The sequence below is a fragment of the Dama dama genome, chromosome 5 (genome assembly GCF_033118175.1).
Source record: "Dama dama isolate Ldn47 chromosome 5, ASM3311817v1, whole genome shotgun sequence".
Classification (NCBI taxonomy): Eukaryota; Metazoa; Chordata; class Mammalia; order Artiodactyla; family Cervidae; genus Dama; species Dama dama.
This window is the reverse complement of record NC_083685.1, coordinates 65,553,818-65,570,885: the sequence shown is the minus strand read 5'-3', so window position 1 is coordinate 65,570,885 and position 17,068 is coordinate 65,553,818. Positions and strand designations below refer to the sequence as shown.

Below are 17,068 nucleotides of genomic sequence, written 5' to 3'. Positions count from 1 at the left end.
GACCGGCAGGAAATAAAACAGTGTACAAAGATTTATGATTGAATCTTCATCCCAGTGTAACAAAAGAAAAAAATACAAGTAATCTAAATGTCTAATCACCCAGAAGGTGTCTATGCAGGGCAGTATGTAGCGGTGCTTAGAGAATAGGAATGACAGTGAGTTTTCTTGCTCTAATCTTAAATCTTCTGTTTAATGTACATATACCATCTTTACAATGAATATGTACTAAGGCTATAAATATAGAAAAACCATGGTATATAATTTTCTGGTTCATAGTGCTCTATAAAACGTTCAGCACTGTGTCAGTTGTGATAATGAAATGAAGGGTTAAAATAGGTTCTTTTGGAGTGTTACTGGCTTAATTAGCACCTCCCCCAAATTCATATGTTTTAGTCCTAAATCCCGCTACCTCAGAATGTGACTGTATTTGGAAATTGGGTCTTTAAAGAGGTGACTGAAATTAAAATGCGCCCACTGGGGTGCACCCTAACCCAACTGACCTGGTGGTGTTGCAAGAAAAGGGGAGGTGAACACACAGACCCTGGGGGGGGCCACTGCAAAGACTCTGCAAGGACAGAGAGGGTGGCCACCTGCACGCCAGGCGGGGCCTCAGAGGGAGCCACACCTGTCGACACCTGGGGTTTGGGCTTTCAGCCTCCGGAACGCTGAGAAAATCAATTTATTTAAGTCACCTGGTCTGAAGCATACTGTTATACTGTATGGTATCATTAGGAAGTTATATGGAGTTTGATCACTTTTAAGAATATTGTTTTAGGAAGTTGAATTCCAAGTATCAAGTAATGATAATTAAATGCTTTGAATAAACTTAACTGCTGAGGTGAATACTACTATATCAAATAGAATGTTAATAAAATATTCTCATTTAATTGCTATAGCATATCAACAGATATTAAAATAAATCTTTATGTAACAATCTAAACCAAATCTCTACTTTTCATAAGAACCTAAGTGAGAAAACTAATAGCATGAGGTACTCTAGAATGGTCTGCTTAATTTGGTTAATTATAACCAATGCATAACCTATGCATTCTTGAGCATCACAAACAAATACTGCTACCTAAGACAGTTATTAAGTATATCACAGGTCTTGCAGAAAATAAAGAGCCTGTGCCTTCAAACTGACACAAGAAACAGAAAAATTAACTTAACACTAAACAATTCCAAAGTGATATGTATGTTAGAGATAAAAGACCAAGTGTTATGTGTATTGCTTCCAGACTCTAAGAATACAGAAAGATTTGCAGAAAATAAGAGGACAGCTGCAACTCTGCAGGAACCTTGGTGGCATGGACTTCAAGCCAGGATCAGGAGAGAAGAAAATGAGGCACTACAGTAAGGCTGGAGCCTTCGAAGGAAGGAATACTTTCTTGTGAGGGCAAGAAATCATTTTATAAACCTTCAAAGATTAAGAATAAACAAACAAATAAAAAGCCTCTCTACACAATTCTTAATGAATCAGTTCAAAATGATTGATTAAATATGTCCTTGGGCCACTGAATGTCTGCCTTTAAGACAATGTTACCCGCAATCTTGATAGTTTACACCTCTCAGTTTTTCTGTTTTGTGGAAATGTTTATAAATGGATTAAAAACTTTTTTTTTCTTTTTTATTGAAGGATAATTGCTTTACAGAATTTTGCTGTTTTCTGTCAAACCTCAACATGAATCAGCCATAGGTGTACATATGTCCCTTCCCTTCTGAACCTCCCTCTCATGTCCCTCCCCATCCCACCCCTCTAGGTTGAGACAGCGCCCCTGTTGAGTTTCCTGAGACATACAGCAAATTCCCGTTGGCTGTCTATTTTACATATGGTAATATAAGTTTCCATGTTACTCTCTCCACACATCTCACCCTCTCCTCCCCTCTCCCCATGTCTGTAAGTCTGTTCTCTATGTCTGTTTCTCCACTGCTGCCCTGTAAATTCTTCAGAACCATTTTTCTAGATTCCGTATATATGCGTTAGAATACGATGATATTTCTCTTTCTCTTTCTGACTCACTTCACTCTGTATGATAGGTTCTAGGTTCATCCACATCATCAGACCTGACTAAAATGCATTCCTTTTTAAAGCTGAGTCATATTCCATTGTATATATGTACCACAACCTCTTTATCCATTCATCTGTCGATGGACATCTAGGTTGCTTCCATGTTTTAACTATTGTAAATAGTGCTGCAGTGAACAGTGGGATACATGTGTCTTTTTTCAATTCAGGTTTCCTCAGGGTATATGCCTAGGAGTGGGACTGCTGGGTCATATGGTGGTTTTATCTCTAGTTTTTTAAGGAATCTCCATACTGTCTTCCATAGTGGTTGTATCAATTTACATTCCTACCAACAGTGTAACAGGGTTCCCTTTTCTCCACAGCCTCTCCAGCATTTACTGTTTGTAGACTTTTGGATAGCGGCCATTCTGACCAGTGTGAGATGGTACCTCATTGTGGTTTTGATTTGCATTTCTCTAATAATGAGTGATGCTGAGCATCTTTTCATGTGTTTGTTAGCCATCTGTATGTCTTCTTTGGAGAAATGTCTGTTTAGGTCTTTTTTCCATTTTTTGATTGGGCTGTTTGTTTTCTTGGTATTGAGTTGTATGAGCTGCTTTTTTTTTTTTTTTTTGAGCTGCTTTATATTTTGGAAATTAACCCTTTCTCAGTTGTTTCATTTGCTATTATTTTCTCCCATTCCGAGGGTCGTCTTTTCACCTTCCTTATAGTTTCCTTTGCTGTGCAAAAGCTTTTAAGTTTAATCAGGTCCCACTTGTTAACTTTTGAAAAACTTTATTATTTTTTTTAAAAGAAACAGTTTTAAGAGGGGTAGAATTCGTGTTAGTTTATATGATGGCAAACCCAGGATAAACACAGAACTAGGAGGGGCAGTATCACGTGCATGAGTCTACACTAGGACCTCAATCACAACACCTATTCCCCCTAACTCACCAAGAAGTCTCTCATACAAAGTCATAAAAACTCCAGTATCTTTGTTATTGGGCAAGGTTTTATATAATTTCATAAATCACATTTAAAGTTACTCAGTGTCACAAAACACTATTTACACCCTGATTTCCCATTCTACAAAACTGAAATACTGAATTACTGAAAAGTAAATATGCTCAACTTTAAATACATTTTAGGAATCTTTTTCATATAAAGAAACCAAATCTTAATAATTACATAACAATCTTTAGTTATAAATAGTACTGATGTTTTCTTTTTGTTTTGAAAACAGGAAGGTTTTCTGAGGTGTAATATAACTTCATGATTTTTTCATAACACTTTCATGTTGGAAGGAGCAAGTCATAAACTCAAATGGAAATATGGTTTTTAACAGCTGTTTCTGCTCTTCTAAAAATATCATCCTTCCTACATGATTTAAAAAGTTTTAGGTTCCTTCTCAGCTAGTAACAAAACGGAAACAAGAAGCTGTTCACATTTTTTTAGTTATAATTTTTTAAGTTTACGATCAATTGGAAAACATAAAAGGGTTTTTTTTAAAAGAAAGGGCAAACGGGAGTGTTTGTTTATCAACGTGTCTAATGGTGTGCTAAAGGGCTCACAAACTGTTTCATCTAACTCTCCTGAAATGTGAGGCAAACACTATCCACACTGAACAGATGAAGAAGGAAGCTCAGAGAGGTTCAATGAGCCACACAGCAAGTAACGAGCACAACTGGATTCCTTTCAAAGTCAAGTTCCTCTCCCACCGTATACACGGGGCTCCTGTTTCTACTGCTTGTTAACTGCGGGAAATCACTTTGTAACTCCTGATTTATTTTTAACGTAAAAAATCCATTTGCTAATTTCACAATTTGTATGGAAATACAAAAAACCTCGAATAGCCAAAGTAATCTTGAGAAAGAAGAATGGAACTGGAGGAATCAACTTGCCTGACTTCAGACTATACTACAAAGCCACAGTCATCAAGACAGTATGGTATTGGTACCAAGACAGAAATATAGATCAATGGAACAGAAGAGAAAGCTCAGAGATAAATCCACAAACCTATGGACACCTTATCTTCGACAAAGGAGGCAAGACTATACAATAGAAAAAAGACAACCTCTTTAACAAGTGGTGCTGGGAAAACTGGTCAACCACTTGTAAAAGCATGAAACTAGAACACTTTCTAACACCATACACAAAAATAAACTCAAAATGGAATAAAGATCTAAATATAAGACCTGAAACTATAAAACTCCTCGAGGAGAACATAGGCAAAACACTCTCCGACATAAATCACAGTAGGATCCTCTATGACCCACCTCCCAGAATATTGGAAATAAAAGTAAAAATAAACAAATGGGACCTAATTCAACTTAAAAGCTTTTGCACAACAAAGGAAACTATAAGCAAGGTGAAAAGACAGACCTCAGATTGGGAGAGAAAATAATAGCAAACAAAGCAACAGAGAAAGGATAATCTCAAAAATATACAAGCAACTCCTGCAGCTCAATTCCAGAAAAATAAATGACCCAATCAAAAAATGGGCCAAAGAACTAAACAGACATTTCTCCAAAGACATACAGATGGCTAACAAACACATGAAAAGATGCTCAACATCACTCATTATCAGAGAAATGCAAATCAAAACCACAATGAGGTACAATTACATGCCAGTCAGAATGGCTGCTATCCAAAAGTCTACAAGTAATAAATGCTGGAGAGGGTGTGAAGAAAAGGGAACCCTCTTACACTGTTGGTGGGAATGCAAACTAGTACAGCCACTATGGAGAACAGTGTGGAGATTCCTTAAAAAACTGGAAACAGAACTGCCATACAACCCAGCAATCCCACTCCTGGGCATACACACCGAGGAAACCAGATCTGAAAGAGACACATGCACCCCAATGTTCATCGCAGCACTGTTTATAATTGCCAGGACATGGAAGCAACCTAGATGCCCATCAGCAGACAAATGGATAAAGAAGCTGTGGTACAAATACACCATGGAATATTACTCAGCCATTAAAAAGAATTCATTTGAATCAGTTCTAATGAGATGGATGAAACTGGAGCCCATTATACAGAGTGAAGTAAGCCAGAAAGATAAAGACCAATACAGTATACTAATGCATATATATGGAATTTAGAAAGATGGTAACGATAACCCTATATGCAAAACAGAAAAAGAGACACAGATGTACAGAACAGAATTTTGGACTCTGTGGGAGAAGGCAAGGGTGGGATGTTTCGAGAGAACAGCATCAAAACATGTATATTATCTAGGGTGAAACAGATCACCAGCCCAGGTTGGATGCATGAGACAAGTGCTCGGGCCTGGTGCACTGGGAAGACCCAGAGGAATCAGGTAGAGAGGGAGGTGGGAGGGGAGATCAGGACAGGGAATACATGTAAATCCATGGCTGATTCATGTCAGTGTATGACAAAAACCACTACAATATTGTAAAGTAATTAGCCTCCAACTAATAAAAATAAATGGGAAAAAAAAATCCATTTGTCTTTTTTCCACTCAAAATTTTGTATTTCTCAAACTACATGGTATCACTGCATTTACTGTTTTTTATACTTTATTGGGCACACATTTCACTGGTCCCTTTTATTTAATGTGAGTTTGCTGCTTTTACCCTCTGTGCTCTTATCACTAAAGCATCATACCATTTAGGAAATAACTTTGTAATAACTAAGACTGCAGTTTTATAGGAGCCAAAGGCCAGTTATATTGATTTTAATTCTAAAACAGACAAGGAAAAATGATTCTTAAGCTTTCTGTGAAACACAGAAGCCTGAATATGGAATCAGGGAAATCTGGCTCAAGTCCCTCTTCTTCCAGTGACTAATCACCTTGGACTTAAGTAAGGCAGCTACTTCAAGCTTTCTGCATCTCGGTGCTCCCAGAGAAACAGAACCAGGATGAGTAACACTCACAAAGGCAATAAAGACTCTTACCAGGATGGAAAAGTCCAATTACCATTATTTTATAATTCAATACTGGAGAAGCATCAGTGTAACTTCCAGATAGGTTTTAAAAATAGTAATCATACTTGTATATAATTCACAACAATCTCTATTTATTAATTTTCTTCTAAACTTTAAGACATATAAATTACCATCTCTTAGAATATCCCTGGCATACACCAGAGGGTGTATCCATTGGCAAATGGGTTAATGAGGCATTTACATCAAAGCAGGTACACAGAGAAGACTATCCTGTGTAGTGGGTGGGAGCCTGGGCTCTGAAATCTAATCCTTGTTCCAATGCTTAGCACCTGTGTGACTATGGGTTCCCAGTGACCTCAGTTTCACCTCTAAAATTAGGGATAATAATCCTACCTACCTCACAAGATTGCTGTGGCGATAAAATGAGAATGCATCATAGACAGGCTTTACAATGCCTAGCTCATAGTCAGTCGTCAACAAATTAATATTATGAACAAGAAGACAAATCTTTCACATTCCACAAAACTTAAAAGTTGTATCTTGCATTAATATATATGAAGGTTAAGTGATTAGTCTAAGTGATTTTTTGGGTAAAAGTTATAAAAAACTTGAACAGAAAGCAATCCCTTACTTTATAAAAATGTCTCATACTTTACAGAATAACTCATAATAAGACTTAAAAAATGATTTAAGATATAAAAGCTTGCTTAATACATACATTTCCAGAAATGTCTTTTCTTAAACAAAACTAGGCACAAGAGCTTCTGCATTTCACATCTTAGAAAGTGTAGAAGAATTTGACTAGTTTATTGGTAGTAATACACTGCTATATATTACCATTGTAATACATACCAGTCCATCTGTTAGCAGCTTCTTTGGCCACCTGATTTGCTTGACCTGAAAAAAAAAATATATATATATAGATATAGATATAGATATCATTTTTTTGGGGGGGGGGAAGCTCAATAAGTGACAATGTACTTCACAAACCTGCTCAACTTGCCAAAGAAATTTTAGATAGTTGCAGTTATATAAGTCATAAACACAAAGTCAACTTGAACAGTATCTCTTTCCTAAATGTCCACTATTATTATTGTACTTGCTCTTTAAAAACAAAATGTTTAACTGAGATGTTTCTCAAATAATTTACAACACCAGAGGAGGACAAAATAAGTTTAATGATAAGCACTTTAGTGCATACATATTTGTTGTTGTTTAGTTGCTAAGTCATGTCCAACTCCCTCACAACCCCATGGACTGTAGCCCACCAGACTCCTCTGTCCATGGGATTTCCCAGGCAATCCCAGGCAAGAATACTGGAGTGGGTGGCTATTTCTTTTTCCAAGGGATCTTCCAGATTTAGGGATTGAACCCATGTCTCCTGCAGGTGGATTGTTTACCACTGAGCCACCAGGGAAGCATGCATACATATTAGACTATAATAAACCTGACAATAACATTTTAATGGTCATATAGTAGTAGCCCTGAGGGAGGAAATATTTACTTTATATTTAATTATATATCTTGCTATTAAATGTATCTGTATCCATATTATGTTGTTCAAGTTAATCTACACAGTACATAACAATGCCATGATCAAATGGGCATAAACATTAGTCATAATGAGAGCACTTATTTATTGAAATAAGATTTATATACCACAGAACTCACCATATTAAAGCATCTAATTCAGTGATTTTTAGTACACTTACAAGGTTGTACAACCATCACCCCTACCTATCTTCAGAGCTCTCATCACCTGAAAGGAAATCCCTTATCTATTACGAGTCACTCCACAGTCCTACTCCCTCTAGTCTCTGAAGACCACTATCTACTTTCTGTTTCTATGGATTTGCCTATGCTGGACATTTGACGGAAACAAAATTATGTCTGGCTTCTTTTCAGTTGGCACAATGTTTTCAAGGTTTGGCATGTATCAGAACTTCATCCCTTTTCATTATCAAATAATTGTATAGATAGCCCACATTTTGTTTAGTGGCTCATCAGTTGATGGACATTTGGGCTGTTATGACTAATATCAATAACAATTTTTGTGTGAACATGTTTTCAACTCTTTTGGGTATATATACCTGGGAGTGGCATTGCTGGCTCAAATGGTAATTGTATGTACATTTTGGGCAACAGATAACTTGTTTTCCAAAGTGGCTGAATCATTTTAACAATCCCACTAGCAATCTAAGAGTTCCAGCTTTTCCACAACCTCACCAATAATTATTTTGCCTTCCTTTTATAACAGTCATCCTAATGAGTATCTCCTTGTGTTGTGATTTGCATTTCCCTAATGACCAATGATGCTGAGTTTCTTTTCATATGCTCTTTGGCCATTTGTATATTTTCCTGGGAAAAATGTACTCGAATCTTTCGTGCGTTAGTTGCTCAGTTGTGTCCAACTCTGTGACCCCATGGACTGTAGCCCACCAGGCTCTTCTGTCCATAGAATTTTCCAGGTAAGAACACTGGAGTGGGTAGCCACTCCCTTCTTGAGGGGATCTTCTCAACCCAGGGCTCCTGCATTGCAGGCAGATTCTTTACCATCTGAGCCACCATGGAAGCCCATTTGCCTGTGTTTAAATTTTTTATTATTGAGTCATAAGAGTTCTTTTCAGATATAAGATTTGCAACTATTTTTTCCTATTCTGTGGGGTTTATTTTCACTTTCGTGATAATATACTTAGACATACAAAAGTTGTCAGTTTCGATGAAGGCAAATTTATCTACTTTTTATATGACTGCTTGAGCTTTTGATGTCATATCTAAAAAACCAAGGGTACAGACACAGATAGCTATGTTTTTTCCCTAAGAGTTCTATAGTTTTAGCTGTTACATTTAAATCTCTGCTCCAGCCGAGTGAAATGTCTATATACAGCGTGAAGTGGGAGGCCAGGATGACTCATTTACATGTGGATAACCAGTGGTGTCCAAGTGTCATTAGCTGAAAACACTATTCTGTCCTGATTGAATGGTCTTCGTACCCTTGTTCAAAACCTTGTTTACTTCTGGACTCTCAAGTCTATTTCATTAACCTATATGTTTATTCATTTACTAGTACCAAACTGCCTTGATGTACTCAGGTTTTTTACAAAAATTAATTTTTATTAAAAATTTTTTAAAACTTTTTGGCTGTACCCCACAGTATGTGGGATCTTAGTTCCCTGATCAGGATCGAACCCACACTATATTGGGAGGCACAGTCTTAAGCACTGGACCACCAGGCAAGTCCCCAAACTTTTTATTTTGTACTGGAGTATAGCCAGCTAACAATGTTGTGATAATTTCAGGCAGACAGCAAAGGGACTCAGCCATACATATACAGGTATCCATTCTCCCCCAAACTCCCCTCTCATCCACGCTGCCACATAACATTGAGCAGAGTTCCACGTGCTATACAGTGGGTCCTTGTTGGTTATCCATTTTAATAGCAGTGTGTACCTGTCCCTCCCAAACTCCCTACTTACCCCTTCCTCTCATCCTTCCCCCTGCAACCCTAAGTTTGTTCTCTCTGAGTCTGTTTTGTAAATAAGCTCACTTGTACCACTTCCTTTAGACTCTGCACATAAGGGATGTCATGAGACATTCCTGCCTCTGTCTGACTTACTCACTCAGTACGACACTCTCTAGGTCCACGCGTGTTGCTGCAAATGACACGATTTTTTTTGCTGCCTGAGTTGATGACTCAAGTTTCATTGTAAGTTTTGAAACTGAGAAATTTGAGCCTTCCAACTCTGTTTCTCCAAGATTCTTTTGGCTGTTTTGGGTCCCTTGCATTTTCATATGAATTTTAGAACCAACAACAATTTCTACAAAAAAGAAAGTGGAATTTTGGAGATTTGAGTTAATCTCTAGATCAACTGGGGGAGTATTTCACCTTAAAAATATGTAGGTCATTCAATTCATGAACACAGGATGTGTTTCTATTTATATAGATCTTTAACTTCATTAATAGTTTAGATTTCAGTACAAGTCTTGTACTTCTTCAATTAATTTTCTCTTAAGCATTTTATTCATTTTGATGCTATGCTAAGTGGAATTTTTTCTCAATTTCATTTTCAGGCAGTTTATTGAAGGTTTATAAAATACAAATATTTATTACACATTGATTTTCTATTTTGCCATCAGTTGAACTCACTCGTGAACTCTAATAATTGTATTCTGTTGTTTTATGGATTGCTTAGGGCTAAGATCATGTCAACTGCAAACAGATAGCTTTGCTTTTTTATTTTTAATACGGATGCTTTTTACTTCTCTTTCTTGCCTAATTGCCCTGGCTTGAATTTCCAGTACAATATTGAATAGAACTGGTAAGAGTGGACATCCTTGGAGAAAGCATACAGTCTTTCACCACTCATTATGTTAGCTGTGCATTTTTTATAGATACCCTTTTACTAGATTGAGGAAGTTCACTTCTATTCCCAGTTTGAGTGTTTTTATCACAAAAGGGTGTTGGATTTTATCAAATACTTTGTCTACTGACACAATCTTGTGGAGTTACCCCACCTTTATTCTACCAATATGTTGCATTAGATTGATTTTTGTATGTTGAGTCAACCTTTCATTCCTGATAAATGTCACTTAATCAGGATGTGTAATCTTTTTTACGTACTGCTGGATTTGATTTACTAGTACTTTGTCAAGAATTTTTACATTTGTAAATGATACTTGACTACAGTTTTTCTTCCTGATGATGCCTTTGGTTTGGGTATCAGAGTAACACTGATACAACCTTGACTAGAGAGTAAGATCCAAAGAATAAGTTAGGAAGTGATTTCTCTTTTCTAAGCTTTTTTCTGTTTTCATTGAAGAGTTACTTCTTTAAACTGATAGAACTCACCAGTATAGACTTAGTGTTTCATTGTAGAAGCTTTCGATTCCCAAATCAATCTCTTAACATGTCACACATCTATTTGTTGTTCAGTTGCTCAGTCGGATCTGACTCTTTGTGGCCCCATGGACTGCAGCCCACCAGGCTCCTCTGTCCATGGGATTTCTCAGGCAAGAATACTGGAGTGGGTTCCCATCTCCTTTTCCAAGGGATCTTCCTGACCCGAGGATTGAACTCACACCTCTTGCACTGGCAGGCAGCTTCTTCATCACTGAGTCACCAGGGAAGCCCATACATCTATTTGCAGAGTTCATTTCTACTTGAGTTGGTTTTGGTACTTTGTATCCTTTTAGAAACTTGTTCACTTCTTATACCTTGTCCAATTTATTGACATACCACTGCTCATAGTATTCCTTTCTAATCCTTTTTATAAGGTCAATAATGATCTTTCTCTTTCATTCCCGATTTTAGCAATTTAAATCTTCCTTCTTTCTTGATGTCTAGCCAAAGGTTTGTCAAGTTTGTTGATCTGCTAAAAGGGTCAACTTTTGACCTCACTGACTTTCTCTTGTTTTTTTGATTCTCCATTTCTCTTATTTCTGTTCTAGTCATTTTATTTTCTTCCTTATATTTGCTTTGGGTTTAATTTGCTCTTCTTTTTCTAGAATAAGATAGAAGAGCTGTCCCAATTTTTAACACAGTCATTATTATATTATTATAGAATACAATAGTATATTAATATAATATATATTAATATATCTTAATAATTAATATAATAATAATTATAAACATATATTAATATAAGTTTTCCACTGAACAATGTCTTCATTGCACCCAGTAAGTTTTCTTTATGTTTTCATTTTCACTATCTCACAGTATTTCCCAATTTCCCTTGTGATTTTGTTTGAGCCATCCCTCTTACGAGTTGATTCATTTCAACATATTTGTAAATTTCTCAAATTTCCTTGTTATTTATCTTTTACATTTCACTGTTATCAGAAAGCATACTTTGTATTATCAACCTATTTAAATTTATTGAGATGTAAGCTTAACATCTGATCTATCTTTAAGAATATTTCATGTGTACTTAAGAAGAATAAAGCTTCCCTGTTGGCTCAACTGGTAAAGAATTCACCTGCCAATGCAGGAGATGCAAGAGACCCGGGTTTGATCCCTGGGTCTTCCCTGGGAAGATCCCCTGGAGAAGGAAATGGCAGCCACTCCCGTATTCCTGCTTGGGAAATCTCATGGACAGAGAAGCCTCGTGGGCTACAGTCTATGGGGTCTATATAGCCCATCGGGCCGCAGAGAGTGAGAGGCAGCTGAGCGACTGAGCACATGAGAAGGGTAAGTCTTCTGGTGTTGCGGAGTGTCCCAGAGAGATTCAGTCGGTCTGTAGCTTTAGTCTTCTAATTTCTTGCTTAAGTTCCATCCATCTGTTCCATTCTTTACTCAAAATGGAGAACTGAAATTTTTAATTATTATTGTTGAATTGTCTATCCCTTCAAATACTTTTGGGTTTTGTTTTATGTATTTCAATTCTCTATTGTTTGCTGTATATGTGTTTATAATTGTCATATCATCTTGAAGAATTGACCCCTTTATCATTATAATTATAAACTGTACTTCTTTGTCTCCAGCATCAACTTCTGTCTTAAAGTCAATTTTCTCTGGTATTGGTTTAGCCACTCTAGCTTGCTTTTGGTTACTGTTTTCATGTAATCTTTTTCCAGCTTTTACTTTTACCATATTTGTGTCTTTGAGTCAAATGTGAGTCTTTTGTAGACAGTAGTTTATGTGTTTTCAATCTATCATGCTGATCCCCACCTTTGAATTAGATTTTAATCTATTTACATTTAATGTAATTACTGATAAAGTAGGATTTTCATCTGCTATTTATTTTCTATAAGTCATATAATTTTTCTTCCTCAGTTCCTCCACTATTGCTTCATTTTATGCTAAATGGCAATTTTTAGCATATCATTTTAATTCCTTTATTTCTTTTACCAAATATTTTTGGGTTATTTTCTTAGTGATTGCCCTAGGGATGACTATTAACATTTTAATTAGAATTACTACTAAATTAGGAAAGTTTTGCTCCTATATAGCTCCATTTCCTCCCCACTTTTATGCTGTTACTGTCACAAAATCTATTTTATACATTGCATGCCCTAAAACATGTTTATCATTGCTTTATGCAGCTATAATTTAAATTGGATAGGAGAATGTAAGAGATACGAACAAAAATACACAATACTATCCTTTAGATTTACTCCTATAAATCTACTTTATTTCTTCAAGTTGATCAAGTTACTATCTACTATTCTTTCACTCCAACCAGAAGGAATTCTATATTTTTTTCATAACAAACTCTTTCAATTATTTACCTGAGAATATCTTAGTTTGTTTTTCATTTTTGAAGAAAAATATTTCCAGATATAGAATTCTTGGTTGACAGCTTTTCCTTTCATCATTTTGAATATGTCATTTTAATATCTCTGGCAACTATGGCTTCTAAGAATCTGATTGAAGATACATTATATATGATGAATTACTTCTTTTTTTATTGCCTTCAATTGACAGTTTGACTATTATGAGTTTATGTATGGATCTCTTTGAGGCTGTCTTAACTGGAGTTTGTTAAGCTTTTTCGATGTGTAAATTAATGTTTTTCATCAGATTTGAGACATTTTCAGCTTTTACTCCTTTGGCAGCTTTCTCTCTCATTTCCTTCTGGGACAGTCATTATGAGAATGTTGGCATTCCTGATACCATACCATAGGTTTGTGAGACTATGTTAATGCTTTTTCATTCTTTCTAATCTGTTTCTCAGATTGGATTATCTCAATAGAACTATCTTCAAGTGACTGAAGAGAACTTTCTTTTGCCTGCTCAAATCTGCTGTTAATCCTTCCAGTGACTGTTTCAGTTAGTTACTATAGTTGTCAGTGCCAGAATTTCTACTTGGTTCCTTCTTTATCCTCCCTCTTTATTTATATTCTCTACAGTAAACACCTTCCATGTGAACCTTCAAACATGCAGACGTGTGTTCGGACATCCAGTCAGGTAAGTCAGTTCTCGTGTCTAGCATACACTGGCACATGCACATGTCCTCTACAGGTGGGTGTGCTTCTGTGTGCTTTACTGTACGGTAGTGTATGGAGGACAGTAGTACAGTATCTTTATTTCAAGTCCAGGATGTGGAAGAGCAAGTACAAAAGCCATGGTAATGTAGCTGGTACTAAGAAGTGCCAAGTGATAATGATGAAAACAAACGTGAAAATAATTAAGAGTGGAGTGAGGCAAAAAAATGGAACAGGAGGTTCAGAGAAAACAGCGACAGACAAGAAGGAACAGCTGAAGAAATTCTCGATGCGGGAAATGGTAAGGTAGAAGGGCACACAAAGGTTGCAGCAGCTGTCCAGATGCAATCCAATGTTCCCGTGTCATCCTCTGTGATGGGACAGCAAGAGCTGCTTCCCAGACATCACTGGAACTTTCTTCCAAGAAGGCAGATAGAACTGAATCTAGCAAGGAACCAGAACCTGTGCCATCATCAGGCATGAGTGAAACTGCAACTTGCCCTCCGTCTCCTACTGCTGACAATACTTCAACTCTACCATCTCCCACCTCCTCTTCAGTCGCTAACTCATCTTGCCTGTTCACTGGATGCCAGTTCCTAATGTCAGCAGTTGTACTATACTATTGTACTTTTCAAGGTACTGTGCAGTAAGATTAAAAATGCTTTATTTTTTGTGTTTTTTAAATGTATTATTTGTGTGAAAAGTATTATAACCTATTACAGTATATAGTATAGTACTATATAGCTGATTGTGTTGCTTGGTATCTAGACTAACTGTTCCACTTACGAATGTGCTCTTGGAATGGAACTCATTTGTATGTAGGGGATTACTGTATTTGATGTATCATTCACAGATTTTCCTTTAGTTCCTTTAGTTCAGTTCAGTTGCTCAGTCATGTCCGACTCTTTGTGACCCCATGGACTGCAGCACATCAGGCCTCCCTGTCCATCATCAACTCCCAGAGCTTGCTCAAACTCGTGTCCACTGAGTCGGTGATGCCATCCAATCATTTCATCTGCTGTTGTCCCCTTCTCCCATCTTCAATCTTTCCCAGCTATCAGGATCTTTCCCAATGAGTCAGTTCTTCACATCAGGTAGCCAAAGTATGGGAGTTTCAGCTTCAGCATCAGTCCTTCCAATGAATCTTCAGGACTGATTTCCTTTAGGATGCACTGGTTGCATCTCCTTGCAGTCCAAAGGACTCTCAAGAGTCTTCTCCAACACCACAGGTCAAAAGCATCAATTCTTCGGCGTTCAGCTTTCTTTATAGTCCAACTCTCACATCCATACATGACCACTGGAAAAACCATAGCTTTGACTAGACAGGCCTTTGTTGGCAAAGTATTGTCTCTGCTTTTTAATATGCTGTCTAGGTTGGTCAAACTTTCCTTCCAAAGAGCAAGCATCTTTTAATTTCATGACTGCAGTCACCACCTGCAGTGATATTGGAGCCCCCCAAAATAAAATCTGTCACTGTTTCCATTGTTTCCCCATCTGTCTGCTATGAAGTGATGGGACCAGATGCCATGATCTTAGTTTTCTGAATGTTGAGTTTTAAGCCAGCTTTTTCACTCTCCTCTTTCACTTTCATCAGAGGCTCTTTAGTTCTTCACTTTCTGCCATAAGGGTGGTGTCATCTGCATATCTGAGGTTACTGATATTTCTCCCAGCAATCTTGATTCCAGCTTATGCTTCATCCAGCCTGGCATTTCGCATGATGTACTCTGCTTTAGACATACCTTTTCTCTCTTTAAATAGTGTATTTACTTTTGGTTGCACTGGGTCTTCATCTCTGTGTGAGGGCTCTCTCTGGTTGCAGTGTACTCTTTGTTGCAGCGGTGGTGCACTTCAAGCGCACTTCACTGCGGTGGTTTCTCTCATTGCAGAGCACAGGTCCCAGGCACATGGGCTTCAGCAGTGCCTCGTGGGCTTGCATGCTTAGTTGCTCCACAGCATGTGGAATCTTCCTGGACCGGGGATTGAACGCATATCCCCTGCATTGGCAGGTGGATTTGTATCTACTGTATCACCAGGGAAGTCCAACATGTTTTTCTTTAGCTCTTTTAACATATTTAAATAGCTGATTCAAAGTTCAAAATCATACATGAGCTATATTTTCTTATTTCTTTGCATGTCTTGCAATTTTTCACTGGAAGTTGGACTAAACAATAATATGATATTTCAATTTTGGAAATCTGATTCTTCTCACCTTCCCAGGGTTGCTGTTGCGGCCACTCGTAGTTACTGTTTAGCTAGAGATTTCTCTGAACGAATTCTGTGAAGTCTGTATTTTTGTTATGTATGGCTACTGCAGTCTCCAGTCAGTGTGCTTATTGGTCAGCCAGTGACTGAATGGAGACTTCCTTTACACCTGGACTAAATCTTCACATCTCTGCTGAGAGGCTGTGTGTGTGTGCTTGAGCATGTTCCAACAATATTGTTAAGTGATTTACAACTCTGCTGTAGCCTCCACTTCTATACAGAGTGTCAAGGTCAGCAGGCAGTGGGAGGTTAGGACCACTTCAGGTTTTCTATGAGAATGAGCAATGTGTGTAGAGCCCAACGTGTGTATGGGCACTTAGATTTCTAGGAATATGTTGATTTCAAGGTATCTATGAACATCTCTTTTGGCTTCTCCTTTAAAATTTTTTGGTTAGTCCACTGTTTTTAACTTATTCATCACCCAAGAGACCTGTGAAGTTAAAATTCTTGCCTGTAACAGTTTCAGACAAACACTCCCCAGGGATGCTCCCCTGTTAGTGATGGGCATATTCCAAGTCAGGTCAAAAAAGGCAGTACCATCTATTGGTAGCTTTTAGGGGAGCAACAAGGTTGCCAAATAATGACAACAATTCTTTGGCATGAGGCTCTTACAGAACTCCAGGTCCATTCTACTCCCTCTGATACTAAGAACGCAGGGCTGCTTTTTCTCAAGGTTACTCTTGAGCTGGAGAGCAGAAGATGGGAGTAGGGCAAGTTGAACACCACAAAGTCTGCTCTTCTTACAGAGATTTGGCCATTTTTCTTGACTAGGTAAGTCTTTGGTTAGTTTCTAGAGTTCTGGAAAAGCTGTAATAATTTTTTCCAGTTTTCGTGGAAGGGTACATTTTCAAAGGTCCTTACTCCACCATTTTCATTGTCATCTGGGCATTTACTTCTAAGAAAAATCTCTTAAGTACTTCTAAGATTTACTTTCCAAACCTTTTACTGTGAGAATTCATTTTTATT

The 17,068-nt window shown here is 37.3% G+C and overlaps 1 protein-coding gene across 3 annotated transcripts in view; it reads right to left on the bottom strand.

Moving 5' to 3' along the window:
* The window catches only part of MND1 (meiotic nuclear divisions 1), an 85,651-nt gene that overhangs the window by 8,200 nt on the left and 60,383 nt on the right, over positions 1–17,068 (bottom strand). For all 3 annotated transcript variants that reach the window (XR_009692909.1, XR_009692910.1, XM_061142533.1), the window contains exon 7: positions 6,770–6,814. Coding sequence is in view for 1 of the 3 variants with exons in the window: in XM_061142533.1 (XP_060998516.1) it covers positions 6,770–6,814 (45 nt within the window). In the remaining 2 variants the exon portion in view is untranslated. The remainder of the gene's footprint in view (positions 1–6,769; positions 6,815–17,068) is intronic.